This window comes from Crinia signifera, chromosome 2 (assembly GCF_055691185.1).
Source record: "Crinia signifera chromosome 2, ASM5569118v1, whole genome shotgun sequence".
Lineage (NCBI taxonomy): Eukaryota > Metazoa > Chordata > Amphibia > Anura > Myobatrachidae > Crinia > Crinia signifera.
Genome location: NC_139218.1, coordinates 224,480,696 through 224,503,189, shown reverse-complemented (window position 1 = coordinate 224,503,189; position 22,494 = coordinate 224,480,696). Strand labels below are relative to the sequence as shown.

Sequence of the window (22,494 nt, the reverse complement as noted above, 5' to 3'; positions counted from 1 at the left end):
CATATCACTCTTTATCAAGGTGAAGACAGAAAGAAGCAGCAGTTCAGAGATTTATCATAACTTTAGATACTAAAGTGGGGGGGAAGCGTGCTATTTGCTGCTGCTATTTCCAAACACGCCGATATACAAGGCAATGTATGAATAGTTCATATGTGACTTATATTAGTAATTGGATCAAGCAATTTTTAACTTTACACACAGATATCATTTCATCTATGTCTATGACAATTAAATGCTCTCACTTGCTTTGCATAACTTACTGTATAGAAATTGCTACTAGTAGAGGAAACAGGAGAAAATGATCGCACAGGAACTTGATGTGAGACAATGTAAAGATAAGTATAGTGCATTTATTTATAGTTTCTTATATAGCGCAGCAGATTCCATTGCACTTTACAATAGTAGACATTGATAAAACAAACTGGGTAGCAGACAGACATACTTGGAGGTAAGAGGGCCCTGCTGCAAGCTTACAATCTATAGTGTATGCTGTTACCCTCTAACCCAGTGGTTCCCAAACTGTGTGCCGTGGCTCCCTGGGGTGCCTTGGGACACTTGCAGGGGTGCCCTGGGCTGGTGGTCCAGGACCAATGCAAATTAAATATGGTTAATTACTTATGTGCAAAACCAGTGCTGGTGGCTGCCAATAATAAAATATGTACAAACAGAAGCAAATCCTGTCTTTAATACATAACTGACCCTGGGAATCGCATATATAAACCCAATCGAATACATTTTTGTGTGGTCTATGGGTGCCGTGAAATTTTTTTGATACCCTTAGGGTGCCGTGATTCAAAAAAGATTGGGAACCACTGCTCTAACCAATAATGTAATATCAATTACTGAATAGGTCAAGTAATATTCTTTAACCTTGTTATGGGTGATGGTGAACTTGGCCTATCAGCATTGCTCCCCAAAAGTAAGCAGTGAAGAAAAAAACCAAGCCAGACTAAAGTGGCCTACACACAGGGAGATTTGCTGAGCGTTCTCAGCTATGCTAGATTACTCAGAGCCCTTAGCAAGATCGCTCAGCACACAGCGATATGTTGATGTTGTGTGCTGAGCAATCTGTCTGGACCAGGGCTGCCATTTGGAATTTTGGGGCCCAGGACTGATTTCCAGTCCAGGCCCCTCCCCCCGCCTCCTGCTGCAGGTTCCGAAGCACAGGATTCTTCAATGCAGGACGCCGGCGACCAATTCAAATGCAGCACCGGCTGGTGAGCCAATCAGAGCTTGGCTCCAAAGCCGGTGCAGCATTTTAATTGGCTGACTGCTTCCTGCATTGAAGAAGCAGGCAGCACAGCGGAGGCAGTTGGGGGGTTGCGGTGGGCAAACTGAGCTGCTCGGGCCCTTCCAGAGGCCGGATATTAATCAATATTTTAATTAATTAAGGTACTTGTGTATTATAGCGGCGCCCATCGCATCGCATACCTAAAGGCATGCGATGGTATGCGATGCGATATCGCGCGATATTGTACAATGTCATACAATTTTAAAATTGTATGACATTGTATATGGCATACAATGCCAGACAATGCAATGCGATGCGCTTAAAAATTGTATAAGCACCCTAATGGGTGCTTACAATGTTAAATGCACCCCCACGCCACCCCCCCACTATAAACGTGAACCCGAAGCAAGGCGAGGGGCGGCGGTACGCGTCCTCCGACCTTTTCATACCCCCACTATCCACGTCGGCGTGGAGTTGAGAATAGAAAGTGTGGCGAGCGCAGCGAGCCCCGCAAGGGGCCGCGAATACCTGTGAAGCCCGCTTCACAGGTATCCACGTCCCCTCGCTGCACTCGCCACACTTTCTATTCTCAGCTCCACGCCGACGTGGATAGTGGGGGTATCAAAAGGTTGGAGGACGCGTACCGCTGCGCTCGCCACGCTTTGGGTTCACGTTTATAGTGGGGGGGTGGCGTGGGGGTGCATTTAACATTGTAAGCACCCATTTGGGTGCTTAAAAGCACCCTTTAGGGTGCTTATACAATGTTTCATCGCATAGGGAGCAAAAATCGCGTCGCATTGCATGCCATCGGGTGCATGGCATGCGATAAAAACATTGCGCTATGAACATCGGGGGCGCCGCTATAATACACAAGTACCTTAATTAATGCTGGATATTAATTACCGGGCGATAGTCAAGCAATTAAAATAAAAAAAGCAACCTCTAAGAAAATTGTCGCCATTTAAGTATGCCAGCAAAATGACAACAGCTGTAAGCAGAGGATACCCTAAGATCAGTGTTTCCCCAACTCTGCCAATACAGTCCAGGTTTTAACAATATTTTATTTATGAGTCCAGATGGTTAAATCAACTGACTGAGAAACTAAAAGTAAGATGTGCTCAAGCATGGATAGCCTTAAATCCTGGACTGTAATGCCAGAGTTTTATAACCTCTGCCCTAGACCTTATTTTAGACAAAATAGTAAAAGATTCTTGCGGAATGAGCTGTTAGACACAGAAACCAGAGCTCACCTATTTTTGTTAAACTGAATAGCAAAGTCTGTCATGTGCTGCAGGGCCTTGTTGGTGAAGTTCATGTCCATGTAGATGTGCCCTTGTCTATGGGAGAATGTGCCTGAGATCTCCAATCCCTTTGCTTTCACAGCAGGAAGCCAAACCTAAAGGAGTACACATCGTAATTACTATTACTACCAAATTATGTGACTGGCCGAATGTTTCTGTTAGCTAATGTGTTTAGTGACAATCACAGGGCCTAGCTACAGAACAATGACACTAGGCTAAAACAATGAATAGGCAAATAATAGCATTTGACTGGTTACTATGGGCAACATCACCTTTCATTTTTAGAAAATTTAGTAATTTGACCCCTTCACAGCTGCTTTGGTCCTTACTGCCTTTTATTAGGCAAATATACTTTATTATACATCCTGTGTACCAAGTACAGTGGTTCATGTATTAGGGCTTTATAGTCAGTACATAAGACCCATAGTAAAGTTACTAAACATTATGCACAGTTATGGTGTGTACACACGGGGGCGATATGCCGTGCTATGGAAGTCCCGATGTGATCAGATCCCATCGGGACTCGCATCGCACTGCATGCATGGAGCGGCACAATCTGCACTACTGTATATAGTCTTGGCTGCCCTCTCTATTTCACTGCTGATTTGCGCACACACGGGAGCGCGCATCGGCAGCGCATTGGGCTTGCAAGCCCTAAAAAAGCATGCGATATGGCTTCCAATGTTCACTATATCGGCAACATCGGAAGCCACATCCTACCCTCTGTACACACTATTAGAGGTTTATTTATTTACAGTTTCTTATATAGCGCAGAAGATTCCGTTGCGCTTTACAATGGTAGACAGTGATAAAACAAACTGAGTAACAACAGACAGACTTGGAGGATAGAGGGCCCTGCTGCAAGCTTACTCAATAGAAGTTTGCATGGAAAAAACGTATACAATGGCACTCGCGTGCACAGCTGAAAACACCCGGTTTACTACTAGTCTTGATAAGTAGTGTGGCCTTGCACCTACACTGTAATACTGTAGGTGCAAAACAATGCTAAAAGCAGAAACATGCAATTTGAAAATGGTTTCAGTCACACTTACAGCTTTTGGGGAAATAAATCCACCTGGGGCCATCCCGATGCCCGTTGAAAGTTCAAAGAGGTCATTGAGTCCACTGCTAACCACAGCTGGAGTAGGTGACGGTGCAAAGGTGGCCGGGACCGAAGAAGGGATAAAGGTCTGACCAACCTGCGAGTGAATAATCGATACAGTGAGTGTAACATAAATTGGTCATAGCTGATACTGCCCAAGTAATCCTTGCACTAGGATTTTAATGAGCAGAATGAACACATTTATTTACAAAAGCTGTTGCTTACTTTCTTGAATATTTCCATTAGGAACTGAATTAAAACTTGTATTGTGTTGCTCAGTAATGTAATAAGCACCCATAATTGTTTCCCTCCAGTCTGCACAGCTGTGCCCACTGTGAGACCAGGTTCCCCTAACAGAACAGCTGTGACCATGGTCGCTTCAGTTTGAAGCAAAAATAAATTATACCAAAGTTGGTGTAAAAAAAAAAAAAAAAGTAGGATCTCGGTAAACTCATACAATTGAACTTTAGCTGTCAAACTAAATTGTTTGCAGAATAAACCGTATATCAAAAACTAAAACGGCAAGAACAAAGGAACTCGAATTTGTAAAATAAAAAATAAGATGTTTACGATTACATACTAAGGGGGGTATTCAATGTCATTCGACCTATTCAATGTGGGTCCATTCTTCCGACTGGCGGAATATATTCTGATAGTCAGAAAGTCACAATATTGGAGAAAAGGGGCGCCAATAGCCGGAAACTGCCACAGATTTGACAATCAGGTGGCTGTTTATGACAAAACAGATTTGCCTCCTGTCCTGGAACAAATACCGTTGGCTGCTATTTTTGCATGGTTTGGATTGTATACCCCCTATGTAAGAAGTGAACACAATTACCTATTAGAATGTTTCTGGAAGTAGGGAATAAGGATGCTTAGTGATAAAATGATGCAGGAACCGATCACAAGAGGGGGGGGGGGGCGCTAATGCACGACTTTGTAATTCACTAAAGCTCATCAAAGATACAATACAGTGATTTAAGTGTGTAACTTCCTATAATCAGATTGTTAATGACCATTATCAGGCAACAAGAGAATGAAGATCACTATTGCTTGCGCAGATATCGTCTTGTATTAACAGGTGACAGTGTCACTCAAAGGCAGTCTAGTCCCCTGGTCGAAATACTGAATGGTTGATGCTTCCAAGAAATAGCCACACTGAGGAGTGACCCTTAAGTCTGGTGCACAGGCTAAAGTTCAGGGGGGTATTCAATGTGAGGGTCTCGGCAGCCGAGCTTGCTCGACCGCCGTGACCCAGTCCCGTTCTCGGTCAGCTAGACGAGAACATGCAGACAGGAATCATTGTCCCGCCCACCGGGGAGCGAGAAGGGGGCGTGGTCGCGAGCTGTGGCCGGGAAGAGGTGAGCTGCAGCTGGCAGCTCGTCACTTCCCGGCTGTTCTCGGCAGAACAAGCCCGACAGCTAGTGATGTTGGGCTCGTTCGGCCAAGATACCCTGCTCAATGCTGTTGGGGAAGACAGCATTGAATAGGGCCCGGCGGGAGTTGCTCGCCGGAGATTGAATATCCCCCTCAGTCTGTGCATTCCTAATTTTAGAGGGATGTAGACATAAATCACTTAGAGAAAATCAGAGGACTGCTCTACATAAACAAATCGCAACAAAAACTGTTTAATCAGAAATCGCTTTTTTTGTCCTTTATCATTACCCAGTTACACAAGAACAACTGTTTTAGTGATGAAGCATGAGAGGTCAGTAACCATCCCAGAATCTAAATACGTTGTTACAGTATATGTTGAGCTGTATATATATTATACAGTCTATTATTTCTATACAATACACTGTGCCTGTTAGGGATTTAAATGCTAGAACAGCACAACTGAAATTACTGGGCAATACAATGGAGATACTCAATTTTCTAAATAAAGTTATCCTGGTGACCTATATAATAATACAAAGTAAACCATGGTGGATAGTTTATATTGGGTGCCAGATGACTGCCCGACAATCGGGATTCCGACGGTCAGTACTCCATCGGAATCCCGACTGTTTAGATGCCCGACAGACGGACTATTCTCCCTTGTTGGGGTCCACGACTCCCCATAGAGGGAGAATAGAACCTGTGGCGAGCGAATCGAGGCACCAAGCCCACAGCGTGGAGAGCTGAGCTTGCCAGCAAGAGGCTTCTTTGCGCTCGCCCCCGTCGGAGCACTGCTGGGATATCCGTTCCTATAAAAATATATATAAATAATATAGAAGGTAAATAAAAAGTCTGCTTATTCCACCTCTAGTGTCATTAATTATCCCTTTACCAAACAGATCTTACCGCTGGACTTCCCCCAATTCCACCTCCAAGGTCACTGCCCAACTGGAAAAGAAAAATAAGTGTTAAACTTTATGTATACTTAGTTCACCGCTAAGAAGCATCAAAGGTTAGAAACATATTTCAAGACTTAATAGCAGAACAAGGTATCAATCCAAGTTTACTTTTGAACATGAAACAAATTTCTGCCAATTATGTTGAGATACCCACACAGACTCAGGACAGAAGCTACTTAGCAGGAAAATTAAGGTGGCATGCCAAGGTAGTAGGGATAGAAATTCTAACGACCCAATGTGCCATTCGTGGAAGATTGCCTCCAAAGAGCTGGCTTTCCTGTATCATTGTTTATCAGTCCGCCAGAAAATTAGGGTTGTGTAATTAGGAGGATAAAAACAAAAGTCACACAATGACTGCAGCTTAGTTGTTTAATTCACCTACTGCCAATACAGTGGTGATCTGAAAAGGTCTGCCAGTTCTACATCAGACACATGGAGGAGCCCCAGGAGAAACAGCTACATTTAGCAGATCCCAGGACACTGGATGGGAGAGGGGAGGATGGCATAGTAGGTGATCAAATGTAACTATTTGGTGAAGATGAAGGAATAAAATGAACATGGTACATAAATGTTTAAAAGTGCCCCACAAAACATTGGACTTATTTATTTTAAATGGTTTTAAGAATGGGAAACTTATGGGGCGTACACAAGGGGGGTTGTTACAGCCCCATTTCTAAGTGATCAGACTAGATCGCTTAGAAATGAAGCACTGATTGCTCTGTGTGTGCGCGGCCCCTGGCAGCGTCTAGTTCAGGGCTGGGCAATTGCGGCCCTCCAGATGTTGATGAACTACACATCCCAGCATGCCTTGCATCAGTTTCAGCATGGCCACATAGCAAAACTAATGCAAAGCATCCTGGGATGTGTAGTTCATCAACATCTGGAGGGCCGCAATTGCCCAGCCCTGGTCTAGTTTTATATTTATACTGCATACTTAAATCTAATCATCGTTCGTGTTCTCTCTATTGAGAATAAGGGCAGTGACAGGTCACTCAGTACACATCGCTGGTGCAGTGCTGTGCGATCTGTGCTTAACTAGACCTCTCAGCACATTGTGTATGGGTAAGTACTGGTCAATCTTCCATTTTACAGGCTGTGTTTGATGGGAGCAGATTCAAGTTTTGATAACTTCCCACCACCACCTGAGGGCCAGATGTATCAAGCTTGAAACCAGCAATTCAGCTCCTACTTGTCATTTTTCATACCCAGTCTGTAACATGACAGGCTGGCTGGCGGTTTATCACTCTCCATTTTATTAACTTTTGAAGCTTGATACATCTGGCCCTGAGAGTGGTATAAACTGTTAAGACTATATTGATGGTCTAATAAAAGTAACGGTACTTATATGTTAGTTGGGCGCCCCTTACGTAGTGGTGTATTGAGAATACCAATACACCACTATGCTAGTTACATAAACTACGTAACTCATGTAAACTACGTAAGTTACGTATTTGGAGCTACGTTAATGCATAATATTTCATATTCCCACTATCCACGTCATACCTCCACTATCCACGTGGGCGTGGAGTTAATTTTATAAAGTGTGGCGAGTGCAGCGAGACACCGAGCCCGAAGCGTGGCGAGCCCCGCAAGGGGACGCGTATCCCCTCGCGGACGTATCCGCGTCACCTCGCCTCGCTGCGCTCGCCACACTTTATGAAAAGAATGTGTAAAAACATTGATGGTCATCCATTGCACTTATACACCATCGATGGTCAGTTGCACTTTTGCCATCGATGGCAAAGGTGGCTGGGGGACCATCGATGGCAAAGGTGGCTGGCTAGTGCCGCTGGGGGAGCAGGGAAAACATGTGATGCTCCCCCAGCGGCCGCATCGCGTCACTGCAGCCCGCCCTCCCGCTTCACCCCCCCTCCCGTCACCGACGCCTCAGGGCACGCTGACGGGTCCCTGCAATGACGCACTTCCGGTCGCGGGAGGATACCGTGGTGAACTGGCGAGCGAGAAAACAAGCACATCATGTACAGATGATGTGGAATGCAGTCTGTTGGGGTAAAAATATGTTTATTGTAGGTAGTTATAAAATATAAAGGTGCGTAGCCTGGGAGGTCAGTCTGTGACCTGGAGGGTGACTACAGTTTGTGGTGGGTGTGGGTGGGTGATGCTGGGAGCCCTGGTCGGGAATGAGGGTCTCAGCAGAGCCCTTTTACCATAAACCTCCTATGGTTTATGTCTCTCAGCAGAAGTAGTTATGGAGGGGTGGGGATAGGGTGGAAATGCACTGAGCCCTTACGGGGATGGGGGAGTCAGCGGAACCCCTTTAACCATAAACCTCCTATGGTTTATGTCTCATGCATTAATGCGAACCCAAAAGTACCGGTGGGAGAGGGTAATTTGCTTCTGTGGTAGAGGTTCAAAGTGTGTGCTGTTATGAGCCCTGGCGGGGATGAGGGTGTCAGTGGAACCCTTTTTACCATAAACCTCCTTGGTTTATGTCTCATACAGTCAGTCTGCGGTTGTGTCTTTATGATAAAGTCAGGCAGTGAGCGGCGTTCCGCTCACTGATCTCTTACCCTGTAGTAGTTTGCAGATATGGTTAAAGGGGTTCCGCTGACACCCCCATCCCCGTAAGGGCTCAGTGCATTTCCACCCTATCCCCCCCCCCCCCCCCACAACTACTTCTGCTGAGAGACATAAACCATAGGAGGTTTATGGTAAAAGGGCTCTGCTGAGACCCTCATTCCCGACCAGGGCTCCCAGCATCACCCACCCACACCCACCACGAACTGTAGTCACCCTCCAGGTCACAGACTGACCTCCCAGGCTACGCATCTTTATATTTTATAACTACCTACAATAAACGTATTTTTACCCCAACAGACTGCATTCCACATCATCTGTACATAGTGCATGCACACGAGGTGAGCGCATGACAATTCCCCCTTTTCTATTGTACAATTTATGAGAGAGCTGCGCCCATAAACATAGTGATCATTGGCACCGTAACCAACCCTCTCCATAAGCACATCATGTGCTTCTTGTTTGGTACTTAGTGTAGGTATAAAAAGGGTAATGTGAGAGCAGTCTAGTATGCCTCTGATGAAGGACTATTGAAAGTCCGAAAGCGCTCAGGCACAGGAGACTGCAAAAAATTGGATGTCCAGAGAATCTTTTTGGTGAGACCAGACGGGGGAATACATGGACGCTAACCGGGACTGAACAGGTGTCCCCCTCTTTATATCGTCTGGAACTCTACCACGGAACTCTGGCTTTCTCTGGATACCATACTGTTATGGTGATATGCGATTTTAAATCTTTTAAATGGTGAGTGTGTCTATGAATAAATTTTATGTGTGGTACAAAAACGCTATTGCACTATCGGTCTGCATTTTGGAGTTCTTTACAGTGGTGTCGTGAAGGATTCCAGGGGTCGAAAGATATTTGAATTCCACATGGATGGAATGATATGCTTATTTAAGTGAAGGCACATGTGAGTGTGAACTTGACTGAATAAAAATTCCATCTGATACAGACAATATTGCACCATCTTTTGTGTCTTTAAAGTTCTTTCAGGTTAAGGACAAAAGAATCAAAGAAAACAGAAATTCTTGGGAGGAAAGTGTTTTTTTCATAACCTATTTCCACAATGTTTGATTAACATTTGGGTGGCGCTTAATTTTAGAACACATTTGTAAACCGCCACCTCACCGCCCACTGCTTAGCCGCCTGCACGGCAATAGCTATGCTGACAACGTAGCCAAAGCTAAGTTGTCAGCGTAGCATAGCCGGGTGCCTGGCTAACATATAAGTACCAAAGTAACAAATCACCAAAATTAAAGTGGTACACAAATGTATATAGGTGCTTCTTTATAAATTGCATTCTGAAATTTTAAATGGTCCTATGTAACTATGTAATGAAAGCAGAAAATCAGATTCTGTGTGTGTATTTGGTACTTGTTCACAGCGTCAGTTACGTAGTTAGCGTAGCGTCCCTGTCAGAATCAGAGTAGTGTTCCCGCAGCCAGCATCCCTGTCAGTGTCAGCGTAGTGTCCCCGCCCGTTCACGGCTAGCCGAAGCTTACGTAGTTAGCATAGTCAGTCAGCGCTTATTACATTGTGTGGGAACCATTGACCGTTTTAACCTGCCTGACATGACAGGTGTGAATGTGTTCCTGAAACACCCCCACTATCCACTTCTGCCTGAAGCGTGGCAAGCGTAGCCAGCCCCGCGGTACGCGTCCTCCCGACCTGTTTATACCCCCACTATCCACATCGGCGTGGAGTTGATTTTATAAAGTGAGGAGAGCGAAGCAAGCCACCGAGCCCGAAGCGTGGCAAGTGCAGCGAGCCCCACGAGGGGCTGCGGAATACACGTCAAGTAATCCGTGTGAGCTCGCCACGCTTCAGGGTCAGTCCTGCTGCGCTCACCACACTTTATAAAATCACCTCCATGCCGACGTGGATAGTGGGGGTATGAACAGGTTGGGAGGAAACAGCCTGCGTCCCCCCGCAGGGCTCGCCACGCTTCGGGCTGGCGCGGATAGTGGGGGTTGGAAATGGCATTTGCCAGTATGCAACATGGAGCACTGGAAAATGCTTCCTTTATTGTGCATGAGACACACTTGCGCACCGCACACCCCCTTTGTGCAGAAGACACACGCATTACCGAAACCCTAACTCTGTACGTCTCCCTGAAGCGGACACAGGCAGGGTTGCCGTACCCTGCCACAATAATTACTGGGACACACAAGCGTCCTAGACAGATGGAACACCTCTCCGCCGGCGCCGCATGATCCCCTCACTGCCAGCATCCGCCAGCGCAGGGGCTCTGCCAGTTACCGGCGCTGTGTGAGAGGCGCTCACTATGCCTGCCAGGGACAGAGCTGCAGCTCCTGGGGACAGTACGGTGACTAGCTGCCTGACAAGGACACTACTACAGGACTGCCGTGGAGTCACTACGCTGACTATGCTACGCAGCTGTTGGACTATGCTGACAACGTAGCTTAGCCTACGCTGAAAACGTAGCGTAGCCTGCCGCCGTGAAACTACACAAGTACCATGTATTTTTGTAATCCTATGAGAGCTTATAAAATTATTTTGCTATGGGGCCCAGAATGTCTGGAGGGCACATCACTCTCTATCACATAGTATGTCCCCTCAGTGGTCACCACTCTACATACACACTGGTTATCATCCCTTAGCTGGCTGGATGCTGTGATTGGAGGGGATTGACAGCTGAGCTCCCCTCTACCTGCAGCCTGTGCAGCTGCCAGAATCAAGTTGCCACTCTCAGGGTCAGATTCAATTGTCATATTGCACCCAATCTCCCGTCTAAAGTGACGGGAGATTGTGGGATGATATTCAATTGATGATTTTTATCGCGGCCATTAAGGTCAGGTTTAGGAGCGCAAAGCAGGTAAACCTGACCAAACTATTGTGTGTGACGTGAAAGGCCCTGTTTTCATGCCCAAACGGGTGACTTTTTCTCGACTTTCAGCTGGCTAGCTCCAGTGGTAGCGAGGTTAAATGATGTGTACGCACCCATCGGCAGAAACAATTGAATAACGCCGCATGGGCGGGAAGAATTTAATTTGTCCCTAAGAGTCCACAGTTCCTGTCCTCCCTGTGGGACATCTCCCATGATTAATGAGTGGACGTCTCTGCTGCTGCTGCTGGTGTGGAGAGGTAAGCCACATGCACAGGGGCCTGTACACGTACAATTTTACATATGTGACTCAGGAGCAGACCATGCTATAACCCTCAGTGATATGCATAATATAATGACTGGTGCCATTTTGCAATACCCTGCCCTGTTCCCTGCTACCATCTCTTCCTCTGCTGCCAATCTGCCGTGTACCCTGCTTCCCCCTGCAGCCACTCTGCCCCCCACCTTTCCCCAGCTCCCTTTTGACAGGCAGTGGGTGGGGTGTGTCTTTTGAAATTTTGGTGTGGGGTGTAGTTACAACCCTGCTATAAACATGGCTGCTGATGCTGCTGGGATGTCACTGCACTAGCTCAGACACAAGCAATTTCTGCATACCACTTCTCAAGGAAACTTTCTCAAATTTCCATCAGTGTGTTAAAAAGAAACCCTCATACAGCAGCTGCGAGCACTTGTTGTGGTTTGCTGAAAATGAAAGCACTCTTTAAATGAAGTACCTACTCTAGTAGATGCTACAGAACAAGCATCACATCTACATGCAAGTTGGCTCTGCAAAACATTCTCTAAGCATCATAGAAATTTTGCAATATTCTCAGGTCTTTTAGACACAGGCATTTGTTTTGTGCAAATACCAGTGAAAATACATGTCAAATGCAAACAAGGTTGACATGCAGTTACTAATTGCATTTTTATGTGCGTTCAGGAAAAGTGATTCCCCAATGAGTTGGATTGTGCTTAATGAATGGAGCAGGCACAAAACTCCCTCACATAAGTGACACCATGAGTCGGTATGGTGTTCATTGGTAATAATAGTTTTCAGACTCTGTGACATACTTGAGCAGGTCTGGGGAATAGAATCAATACTAAAAGCTCACTGCTGCATTTAATATCAAGAATTAAAAAGGTGACACTTTCAAATGTGTTTGGCAATTTGTGGAAAATTTTCAATCTGATTAACGTTCCATTATCGCGGATAGTAAGGAGAGAATGGTTCAAACCTTTATACATATTAATATCCTAAAAGACCCAGTATAATCCAAGCTGATGTAACCACTGAACAAATTTGTATTTCACTTTAGTTACCTTTTTAACACAAGTAGTGAGAGAACAGAGGCAGTAGCAGAATATTAAATCTAAGCAGTAATAAGGTATTTGATGCAATTGACTTTACAAGCTTCATATACAAGATATTTAAGCTGGGTACACATTAGACAACATTTTAAACAACATCCTGTAAATTTCCCAGTGTCTGTGCTCTATCACAACGCCGAATTGTGTTTCTGGTGGTAGTTTGTTGCTTCTTCTGATCATGCAGGAAGATTTGTAAGTAAAGGTAATGTGGCCGCTGATAGCTTTTGTAAGATTGCTAAGTATGTATACACTATATTATTTGTCTGGGAGTTCAAGAGAAAGCATTGAAGACATCACATTGTTTGAGAGTCATCTAATGTGTACCTCAACATGGCTGGCTGATTCATTTGAAAAAACAAACAAAAAAAAAAACATAAAAAGGATGAAGTTACAATACAACTAATAATAGTGCTATTTTAATGTGGATTATTTTCAATTCCAAATAACTCTAACGTTAGGCACTTACAAAATATATACAGGTTGATTCTCCAATACACAAAATGCTTTGGTCAAATAATATTTAACATAATGGATTTTTCGGTACTTGTGTAGTTTCACGGCGCCTGATATATCGGATGCGATATCTGCTGATATATCGGATGCGATCCGAAGCGTTTTATTGACCTGTTCATAACCCCATTATCCACTGCCCATGGAGTTGATTTTATATAGTGTGGTGAGCGCAGCGAGCCCGAAGTGTGGAGAGCCCCGCGAGGGGACGCGGATTACTGCGCTCGCCACACTATATAAAATCAACTCCATGCGTAGTGGATAGTGGAGTAAAGAACAGGTCAAAAATCGCTTCGGATAGCATCAGATATATCGGCCGATAATGCATCCGATATATTGGGCGCCGTGAAACTACACAAGTACCGATTTTTCTGTAGATTGGAGTATTTGCCTGCTAAGTCTAAACATAAAATGCATTTGTTTTATATACCCCATACACATAGCCTGATGCTCATTTTATACAGTATTTGTTGTAAATTTGTGTATTAAATAAAGTTTTCTATACATGAAACCAAAAAATTTAAAATCTTATATTTTCAATATGGGAAACTGAACCTGTATGAATAGAAACAACCCAAAAGAAATATCCCGATAAAAAAAAATTAGAATTAAAATTCAGAATAAATCCATAATAATATAGTACTTGTGTGTATCTATGTAAACCTATAAATTTGAGCCATACTATTTGTGCCATGCAATTTGGACAGTGCACATAGTGCGATTTGAACTACACCCGATTTTGACAACACTACAATAGTCAATTACAGGGTGCATGCGATCTAGTTAAAAAAATACCTGCATGCACGTACGGTTTAGTCTTGTAATATTGACTACGTGGGAGCGTATCTGCATCACATGGCAAATACACAAAAAAGGTCAAATCGCACCATGTGTGGGCCCCATCACAATTGTAGAATGACAGCACATAGATCGGTATATAACAAATATTTTATTACCTACAAATAATAACATATACAGTTTTTTGTTTCTCATGTGCGGAGACCTTTTCTTTTTTTTTACAAAAACCTTACCACCATTATTTTTAGTGCTTCTAAATCACCAGGCTACCCCATCCAACTACTTTAATGACTAGAGAGACAAGTAATTTGGGAAATAATAGGTGTAAACTTCACAAAGAAAATAATATGCCACTGCTGTTCATTTAATTATAAATACCATGCCAATTTCTTCCTCGATAATACAAGACAATAGGGTATATTTACTAGTGTGGGATCTCATAAGTGAAGATGTTGCCCATATCAACCAATCAGATTCTACCTAAGTTATAGAAGATTCTAAATAAATATGAAGATTGATTGGTTGCTATGGGCAACATTTCCACTTCTGAGATCCATCATTTTAGTTAATATATACCCCAATGAGTTAATTTCACGTAAGGCGCTACGTCAAGGCTTCCTTGAATTTGAATTACTGGGAAACACATTTTAATCCACGAACAATATTACCCACGTGGCTAACTAGTGGTTTATTAGGTACTTGTGAGTTATCCGGGCGCCCGATTTTAGATCGGGTACCATCGGATCGGATCGCGTCGCATCGCGTGTTAACCAAATGGCATGCGATGCGACGCGACGAGATCAGCACCCGATTTTAGCAGTGTACCCGATTCTAACATTGGAATCAATGTAAAATGGTCCCTGAGACCCGATTTTACATTAATTTCAATGTAAAAATGGCCAAAACCCACAAAAAGTGACAAAACTTAAATCCCATCCCCATTGTTAACGCCACTCCACTATTGACGCCAACCCGAAGCGTGGCGAGCGCGCGAGGGGCGGCGGTACGCGTCCTCCGACCTTTTCATGCCCTACTATCCACTAGGGCGTGGAGTGAGAATAGAATAGTGTGGCGAGCGCAGCGAGCCACCGAGGCCCGAAGCGTGGCGAGCGCAGCGAGGGGACGCGGATACCTGTGAAGCCCGCGAAGGGACGCGCTTACCTGTGAAGGTATCCGCGTCCGCTCGCCACGTTTCGGGCCTCGGTGGCTCGCTGCGCTCGCCACACTATTCTATTCTCACTCCACGCCCTAGTGGATAGTAGGGCATGAAAAGGTCGGAGGACGTGTACCGCCGCCGCTCGCCACGCTTCGGGTTCACGTTGATAGTGGCCTGGTTGTGAACATCCAATATCATTCAGTGTTAAAATCGTGTCGCGTGGCATTGTATACCATACAATGCGAAGCGATTAAGACGCGATTTTGGATACGAGGAAATTTCAAGGGAAATCGCATCGCGTCGCATCGTACTCTTATTGTACTGACATTCAATTTCAACATCGGGCGCCCGGATAACTCACAAGTACCGTTTATTATAACAAAATATACGACAAGCTCAATCATATCTTCTAAAAATATAATCTAAACACTGGTTTATATTTAGTAAGGTAATACTTTTAAATAACACGGACAGAGCTTAATGCAAAAGATCTTTAAGAAATGGATGAATGTCAATAGTCACATATGAGAAAGTTGAAGAAGACAACATGGGAGAAATAATGGCATATCCATAGAGTTCTATAATAGGTTGTGTATTGTGCTTCAGTAACAGGTGCAAAGAAAGATAGAGGCTGTGCTTAGTCAGGCTCATAAACTGTATGCCTGTGAACAGAATGTTCACAGCACAAGGTTAGTGATCATGCATGTGAGCTGCCTGATGAGAGGAAGAGAGTCCACCATAATAGAGACCGATGGAGGGAATACAATAGGATCATGGCAATTTATCACAATACTACTGAGTGAGAACCAGTTACCCATTGCGTATCCTCTCCCATCTGCAAGGGTAGGCGGAACACAGGAGGAAAGAAGCAGAAAGGTTACTGTCAGCAGAGAGACAGCTGAACTATAGAAAACAACAATCAGTGCCTACAACAGTGAACGGAACATCCCAGACAATTACCAGCTGAAAAGTGTAGATACTGTCCTTACGCCACCAGCATGAGTGCTGCTTGTAGTGTTTGGGTGAGGACAGGATGTTCCTGACACAATTGGGAACAGGATTTATTGGTCTACAGAAGTCATGCTTTAACCCTTTATGAGTCAGGGAACTCAACCACTGTAATATTCAGGAATACAGCATCTTTCTACATTAAAGAGATGAGAGTGCATACAGCACATACAGACAGTGATAAATCATTACAAATATTTGCCTCCTATTCTGCATATTTAGCCAAAGCATGTATATAGCTTTATATTGCCAAGACAAATTATTATTAGCTTTAGTTCAAATATCAATCTTAATATGTAATGCTCGCAGCACAGGGGAGGATAATGCTATAAAAGAGTAACCATGTACTTGAAGGGAATTTCTTTCCTTTTTTTGACTGTAGCAAACAAAGCAGTGGTCCAAAGGGCAGTGCAATTAGTCAACAGTTTGTAACAGAAAATAAACCACTTACCAGACTATCAAGTCCTCCGCCAAGCAGATCCACAGCTCCCATTTGCATTGTGGACACTTGAGGCACATTTCCTGGAGGCCCCAGGTCTAAATTAAGAAGATCACCCAAGAGGTCTCCTTGCGAAGGAATGACCTGTTGCTGCTCAAGAGCAGCAGCTGGAGCGGGTCCTACAGGGCTGTCACCAATATCAATGCTAGAAAATAATAGTCATATTAGATTACAGAAGTAGAAAACCACCGCTTAACATGTACAGTACCTGCAACTGCTCAGCTTATAAATGCCACAGCTATTTCTCTATGTACAGATATACTAATGTAAGGTACACACCAGAACGACCATGATCGTGCGACAATCGTGAAATTATTTTCTGAACATACAATCAGTCATTCGATGCGTCGAAATTGGGGGAATTGATCCCAAATCATTCTGGTGTGTACCCAGCTGGATCAGTGGATTGGCCCGGCGGGTGTAGGGAAGAATTTGGCCCATTGCACCCATTCCCAGTGGTGCATTACAGTGGTGTGGGTAGCGTGTGTTGCATCATGACATCATGTGGCCAGGTCCGCGGACCTGCTCTCACACTCAGGGGCTGCCCCACTGTTTGGTAGAGATGCCCGGTGCATATGCTTTACAGATCCCCAGACCTCAGAGACTGCCGCAGGCAGGTTCGGTGAGGGGAGTGGCAGTGGAAGGGAGCAGTGAATTTTTTATTAATTATGGTGCGGTAAGTAACGCCCGCCCCGATCCCCACGCACTCAGCGCCTGTAATTACACATCCTAGAAACTGTACCATTGAAAGTATAGAAATGGAGGTGTGACCACGTCCCTTTCTGATTTTGTACCGATTTCTGACCCTCAGATGTTGGAGGATGTGTCATACAGTAGGTGCTAAATCTCAGGAGTGGATGTGGAATTCATCAACACATACAAGTTATCAACTCAGGAGCGTTGTGTTTCAAACAACACCACCACACCTGATTTCACTGCCATCATTGAGTATCAATGCAAACACATTCTAACATTATGGTGGAATCTATAACAAATTACAATCTTAGGTCTTTGGCACAGCATACTGTAAGATTACATTTTTCAGCAATTTTGGAAATAAAGAAACCCCAAGGTTTTCCTGGGCAACGCCGGGTGGGTCAGCTAGTATATCTATATCTATATCTATATCTATATATATATATATATATATATATATATATATACACATATATACACACACACACACACACACACACACACACACACACACCAGCAGTGTGGACCCCTGGGCATAGCAATGTATTGGGGCCCCTACCGATCCTCCAGCGGTAGGGGTGGGGGAAGCGTTGATGTCCTGGGGGTGGTAGCGGTATTATATCAACCTCTCAGCATGTAGGGCCTGGATCAGTTATTTCCACTAATTACCCCTTTATTGCACAGATGGTGGGAGATGAGGTGGGAGAAGGGGGCATTGGGCTGAATGGGGTCCTGATACATAACTTCCAGGGTGGTAGAGGATGTTTAATAAGCAGAGGAGGGGTGTATAGTGGAGTGGGCTTATTATTCATAATTTTTTGCTGGGAGGACAGCTTGCTTGGCTGCAGATATCTCCAGTTCCCAGAAATAGATTTTTTAGATTTTAATGGAATTAAAAACTAGAGAATCCCACCTACCAAATGGTATTGGGGACTAGGGGATCAGAATTCAGGAGGCAGAGCAATTTGCCAATGAGAATATAAAACTACATAAGTCAGACAGAACCTGAAATAGCTGACTGGGAATAGCAATTAACAGGCTTCAATGGGGACCGCTGCTTTGAAGTCAGATATCTCTGGTTCCCCTTGGCCGATTTTTTAAATTATTTTACCTATGGAAAGAGGGGACCCTCAGCTTTCAGTCTAGGGCTCTTAAATTCCTGGGGGGTGGTGTGTGTTTCTGGGTACTCAGAAACCCCCCTGCGTGCGCCACTGATTTAGAATACACCAGCTCACAAATATGTCATGGGTAAATAAATTAAAGGGCAGACAATTTAGCTCAGTGGTCAGGGAACAGGGGTAAATTACCCCAAATGGGGTTAAAATTAAATTCCTGAGGGTAATGGATGGTACCGTTGCCGAGACACAGCCAGACATGCATATGAATCTATATGCATGCTCGGGTGTATGTGTTACAGTACTGTAGTGTACAAGGACCTGACACAGTGCAGTGTGTGTCAGGCCCTTGTGTATAACATGCTTCCCTGCGTGATGCTGCGGACCCCGCCTCCAAGTCTACCCGCTTCTTCAGTAGAGATACACGAGAGGAAACTATCGCACTAGGTCTTTCTTTTAGGCACTAGTCACTGCTCTCATTGAGGGGATGCAGCCTCAGACACTTATAGCTAATGAAACAGAAGAACAAAGGATACAAGAACATTTAGTGGCGCACTTAATGGTAAAAATATAAAAATTTACTTTTAAGCGATTTTAATAAAAATGCTTTTTGTGCTTCAGCAAAATATTAAAATACAGAAAGTGTAAGGAAAAATAAAGTGTGATTCAAATAAATTCAGGCTGTGTGCTGTTCCATTTGTGTGTGTGTTATTTTACTTTTTGATTCTTTCAATGAATTAAAGATTCTCGTCCTAGTTAGATCTAAGCGAATGACATTTGTACATCGGGACCGATGTTCCTCTTGGAATTGCTATTGATCATCTAGGATCTAGAGTGATATAGAATTGTAATTCAGTAGAGAGGACTAGTTTCTGCGCCAGAAATCAATGCTAAATCACAGCCATGTTCCAGCGTGATAGATGGCATGCTCAGAAGTCATGACGGCAGAGTTCCTGATTTTAGCACGAGTTTGATTCTTTTTATCATAACATCCAGTTCAGTAAAGGCCCCCCTCGCCCATTCATCTGATCCCGTTTTCCCCAACCAAACCGGAACTGTCGATGAATATTAATTAGTGGTCGGTTGGGGAATATGGGCATTTCGGTACTTGTGTATTATCACGGCACCCGCAAAACCGGCCGCAAATCTCATGCAAAAAAATCGGATACGATTTAGCGGCCGATTTTGCGTGATTTTCTGCCGATTTGCATGCTATTCCATCCTTGCCCACCCCCACTATCCAAGTTAGCCCGGAGCGTGGCGAGCGGATGCGGTACGTGTACTCTCGACCTGTTCATACCCCCACTATCTACATCGGCGTGGAATTTATTTTATAAAGTGTGGCGAGTGCAGCGTGCCTCTAAAAATCCAAATGTTTTGAAAATACCTGAAAGAGTATTGAAATATTACTTGTGTTTGTCTCTTAAATTTGGATTCAATGTAATCATCTAAATAGTAACATGACTTAACGGAACACAAATAATGATATATTCTGTATAGCACATTAAGTACAGGCTAAGATCCCATCACTTACCTTCCATGCTGGATTGGCAGGTGTTTGCGGTGAACTCCATGACTGCCTTCTACAAAGGCGTTGGGTGGTTTGTGATAAACTGAAGCCAAAGAGCCAATATGGCAAATCAATTCATCCAGCAATGTGGGCTCAATGAGGTCAGTCTCCTCAGATATCAGTGGCTTCTCTGAGAGTACCACCTCCTTGGCAGTAACAGGGTCAGTAGAGAGTAAACGCCAGTAAATGTATCCTCGGTCACGTAAGTCAGGGTTATCAGAATCCTACGATAGAAGCAACGAGTTACTTTAATAAATACAAAACTTAAACATGACTACCAATGATGCAATTTTAACATAAAACCCCCAAAACACTTGGAGCAAATACAGCTTTTTTTTTTTCAACTGATTGTGATGACACCAAATCAAAAATTGCAGTATCATTACACCTGATGAAGTCATGTTTTTGAAGTCATGAAGTGAAGTCCAGTCAGTGACCACTAAAGGCTGCTTGATGGACACAATTACTCCTTTGTGTGCTAAAAGATGTCATAACAGAAAATGAAAGCAATCTTTTCAGGGAAGCTGATCTGTTTCAAACATGCTGGTTATGGAGAGAGAGAGAGAGAGAGCGCTGTGAAGACAAATATTTGATGTAGGAGAAAATAGGGACTAGGGGTGGGGTGGAGAGTTTGGGTGCTGGATGACGCTCCGACAGTGGGGATCCCGACAGTCAGTATCCCGACTGCCGGTGCTCTGACAGGGGGGCGGATCTCAACTCACAGGGGCTATTTTCCTGCAAGGGGCACCTTTATGCTCGCCCCCCCTGTCGGAGCACCGGCAGTCGGGATCCCCACTGTCGGAGCCACCTTCCCATACCCAAGAGTAACAGCTCAAAGTGAAAGTAAAAACGGTCACAGCTCAAAGTAAAATAACATTGCAGAAGCTGTCATTTTGATGGACTGTCAAATAATCGTCACCCTAAAAGGCAGAACAATTTATACTGGATAATCAGATGAAGTTACATTTAGCCTCATTACCAGCTAACAACTTAATTTGATTAATGTGTGTCTTAATTTTAGATCTCCCAGCTTCATCAGGAGCAGTTCCTGATGAAGCTGGGAGATCTTACCCAGAGAAACACGTAGAGCCTCTCAGAATTCATTTACCATGACAGCACCAGACACCTGAGGATTACAAAATTCCATCTGAATAACACTGATCCATTCTCTCTACCTGGTCATCTCAGATTTTTGTTTGGGCGCTGTTAACCTCTCTAGCTTGGTGAAAGCACCTCGCCAGTCACCAAATTACAACAGTGACCTGCGACACTCTCCTTTGGCCCTGGCCATCAAAGACATCAGTGAGTGTGGGAGGGCTCTGAATGCACTCTAGTGGATGTCAGCAGGGCACAAGGAGCCAAGAAGAGTGAGAAATGATTATAGCATCAGACAAACAAAACAAGCAAAAGTCATGACTGCAAAGACAGTGATACTTGGCAATATTTTATCTCTTCTAAAAAAAAACAAAAAACATAGGTCAGAGTAAGGCTCCATGTGCCGGTCAGCTCAATCCTCCCTGACTACTGCTTTTCCGAACTTGAAAAACTCTCCAACACCTGCTACCAAAGTTACATATTCTGAATGCAAACTTCGTCTTAATCAGGTCGTAACTCAATGGACAATGAATACCTTAATTCTGGTAGATCCTACTTTTTTTTTTTTAAATGGCAATAAACCTAAGGTGTATACACAGGCACCGCTACAGGAACGACAAATGGGTGTGGTACAGCTCACAGACAATGTCTAGTCAGACAGTCAATAGGTAGACATCAAAAGTTAGACGTGCATTAGTCAGACATTGACAAAAGTTAGACATGCATTAGTCAGATATTGACAAAACGGTACTTATATGTTAGTTGGGCACCAAATTAGCATACGTACGTTACCGTAGGGAAATCGCATCGCATCCGATGTTTTGCATGCGATGCGATGTGATCTTTCCATAGGGTTCTAGGTTACAGAATTTGCTATACAATATTGGGTGCCATGGCATCCGATAATTGCATCCGATGCGATTTTTCCATAGGGTTCTATGTTACATACTTTGCTATACAATATCGGGTGCCATGGCATCCGATAAATGCATTGCATCCGATGTTTTGCATGTGAAACATCGGATGCGATGCGATTTTTCCATAGGGTTGTATGTTAGTGAATTTACTGTACAATATCGGGGGCCATGGCATCCGATAATCGTATTGCATCCGATGTTTTGCATCTGATGATTTGCATGCAAAACATCAGATGCGATGTGATTATCGGATGCCATGGCACCCGATATTGTATAGCAAAGTCTGTAACATAGAACCCTATATAAAAATCGCATCGCATGCAAAACATCGGATGCGATGCGATTTGCCTACGCAGAATAGGCCACTAAGCTATTTGCTAAGTGGGCGCCCAACTAACATATAAGTACC

At 44.0% G+C, this 22,494-nt stretch overlaps 1 protein-coding gene across 2 annotated transcripts in view; it reads right to left on the bottom strand.

Annotated features, from left to right (window-relative positions):
* AP2B1 (adaptor related protein complex 2 subunit beta 1) overlaps positions 1–22,494 on the bottom strand; it is a 153,310-nt gene that overhangs the window by 23,888 nt on the left and 106,928 nt on the right. Inside the window, exons 13-18 of one of the 2 annotated variants that reach the window (XM_083173893.1) lie at positions 20,038–20,297; positions 16,645–16,837; positions 16,000–16,020; positions 5,918–5,959; positions 3,585–3,731; positions 2,482–2,627 (exon numbers count right to left, since the gene is read on the bottom strand). In XM_083173893.1, coding sequence (XP_083030019.1) covers positions 2,482–2,627; positions 3,585–3,731; positions 5,918–5,959; positions 16,000–16,020; positions 16,645–16,837; positions 20,038–20,297 — 809 coding nt within the window. The remainder of the gene's footprint in view (positions 1–2,481; positions 2,628–3,584; positions 3,732–5,917; positions 5,960–15,999; positions 16,021–16,644; positions 16,838–20,037; positions 20,298–22,494) is intronic. The other variant, XM_083173894.1, reaches the window with a different exon arrangement.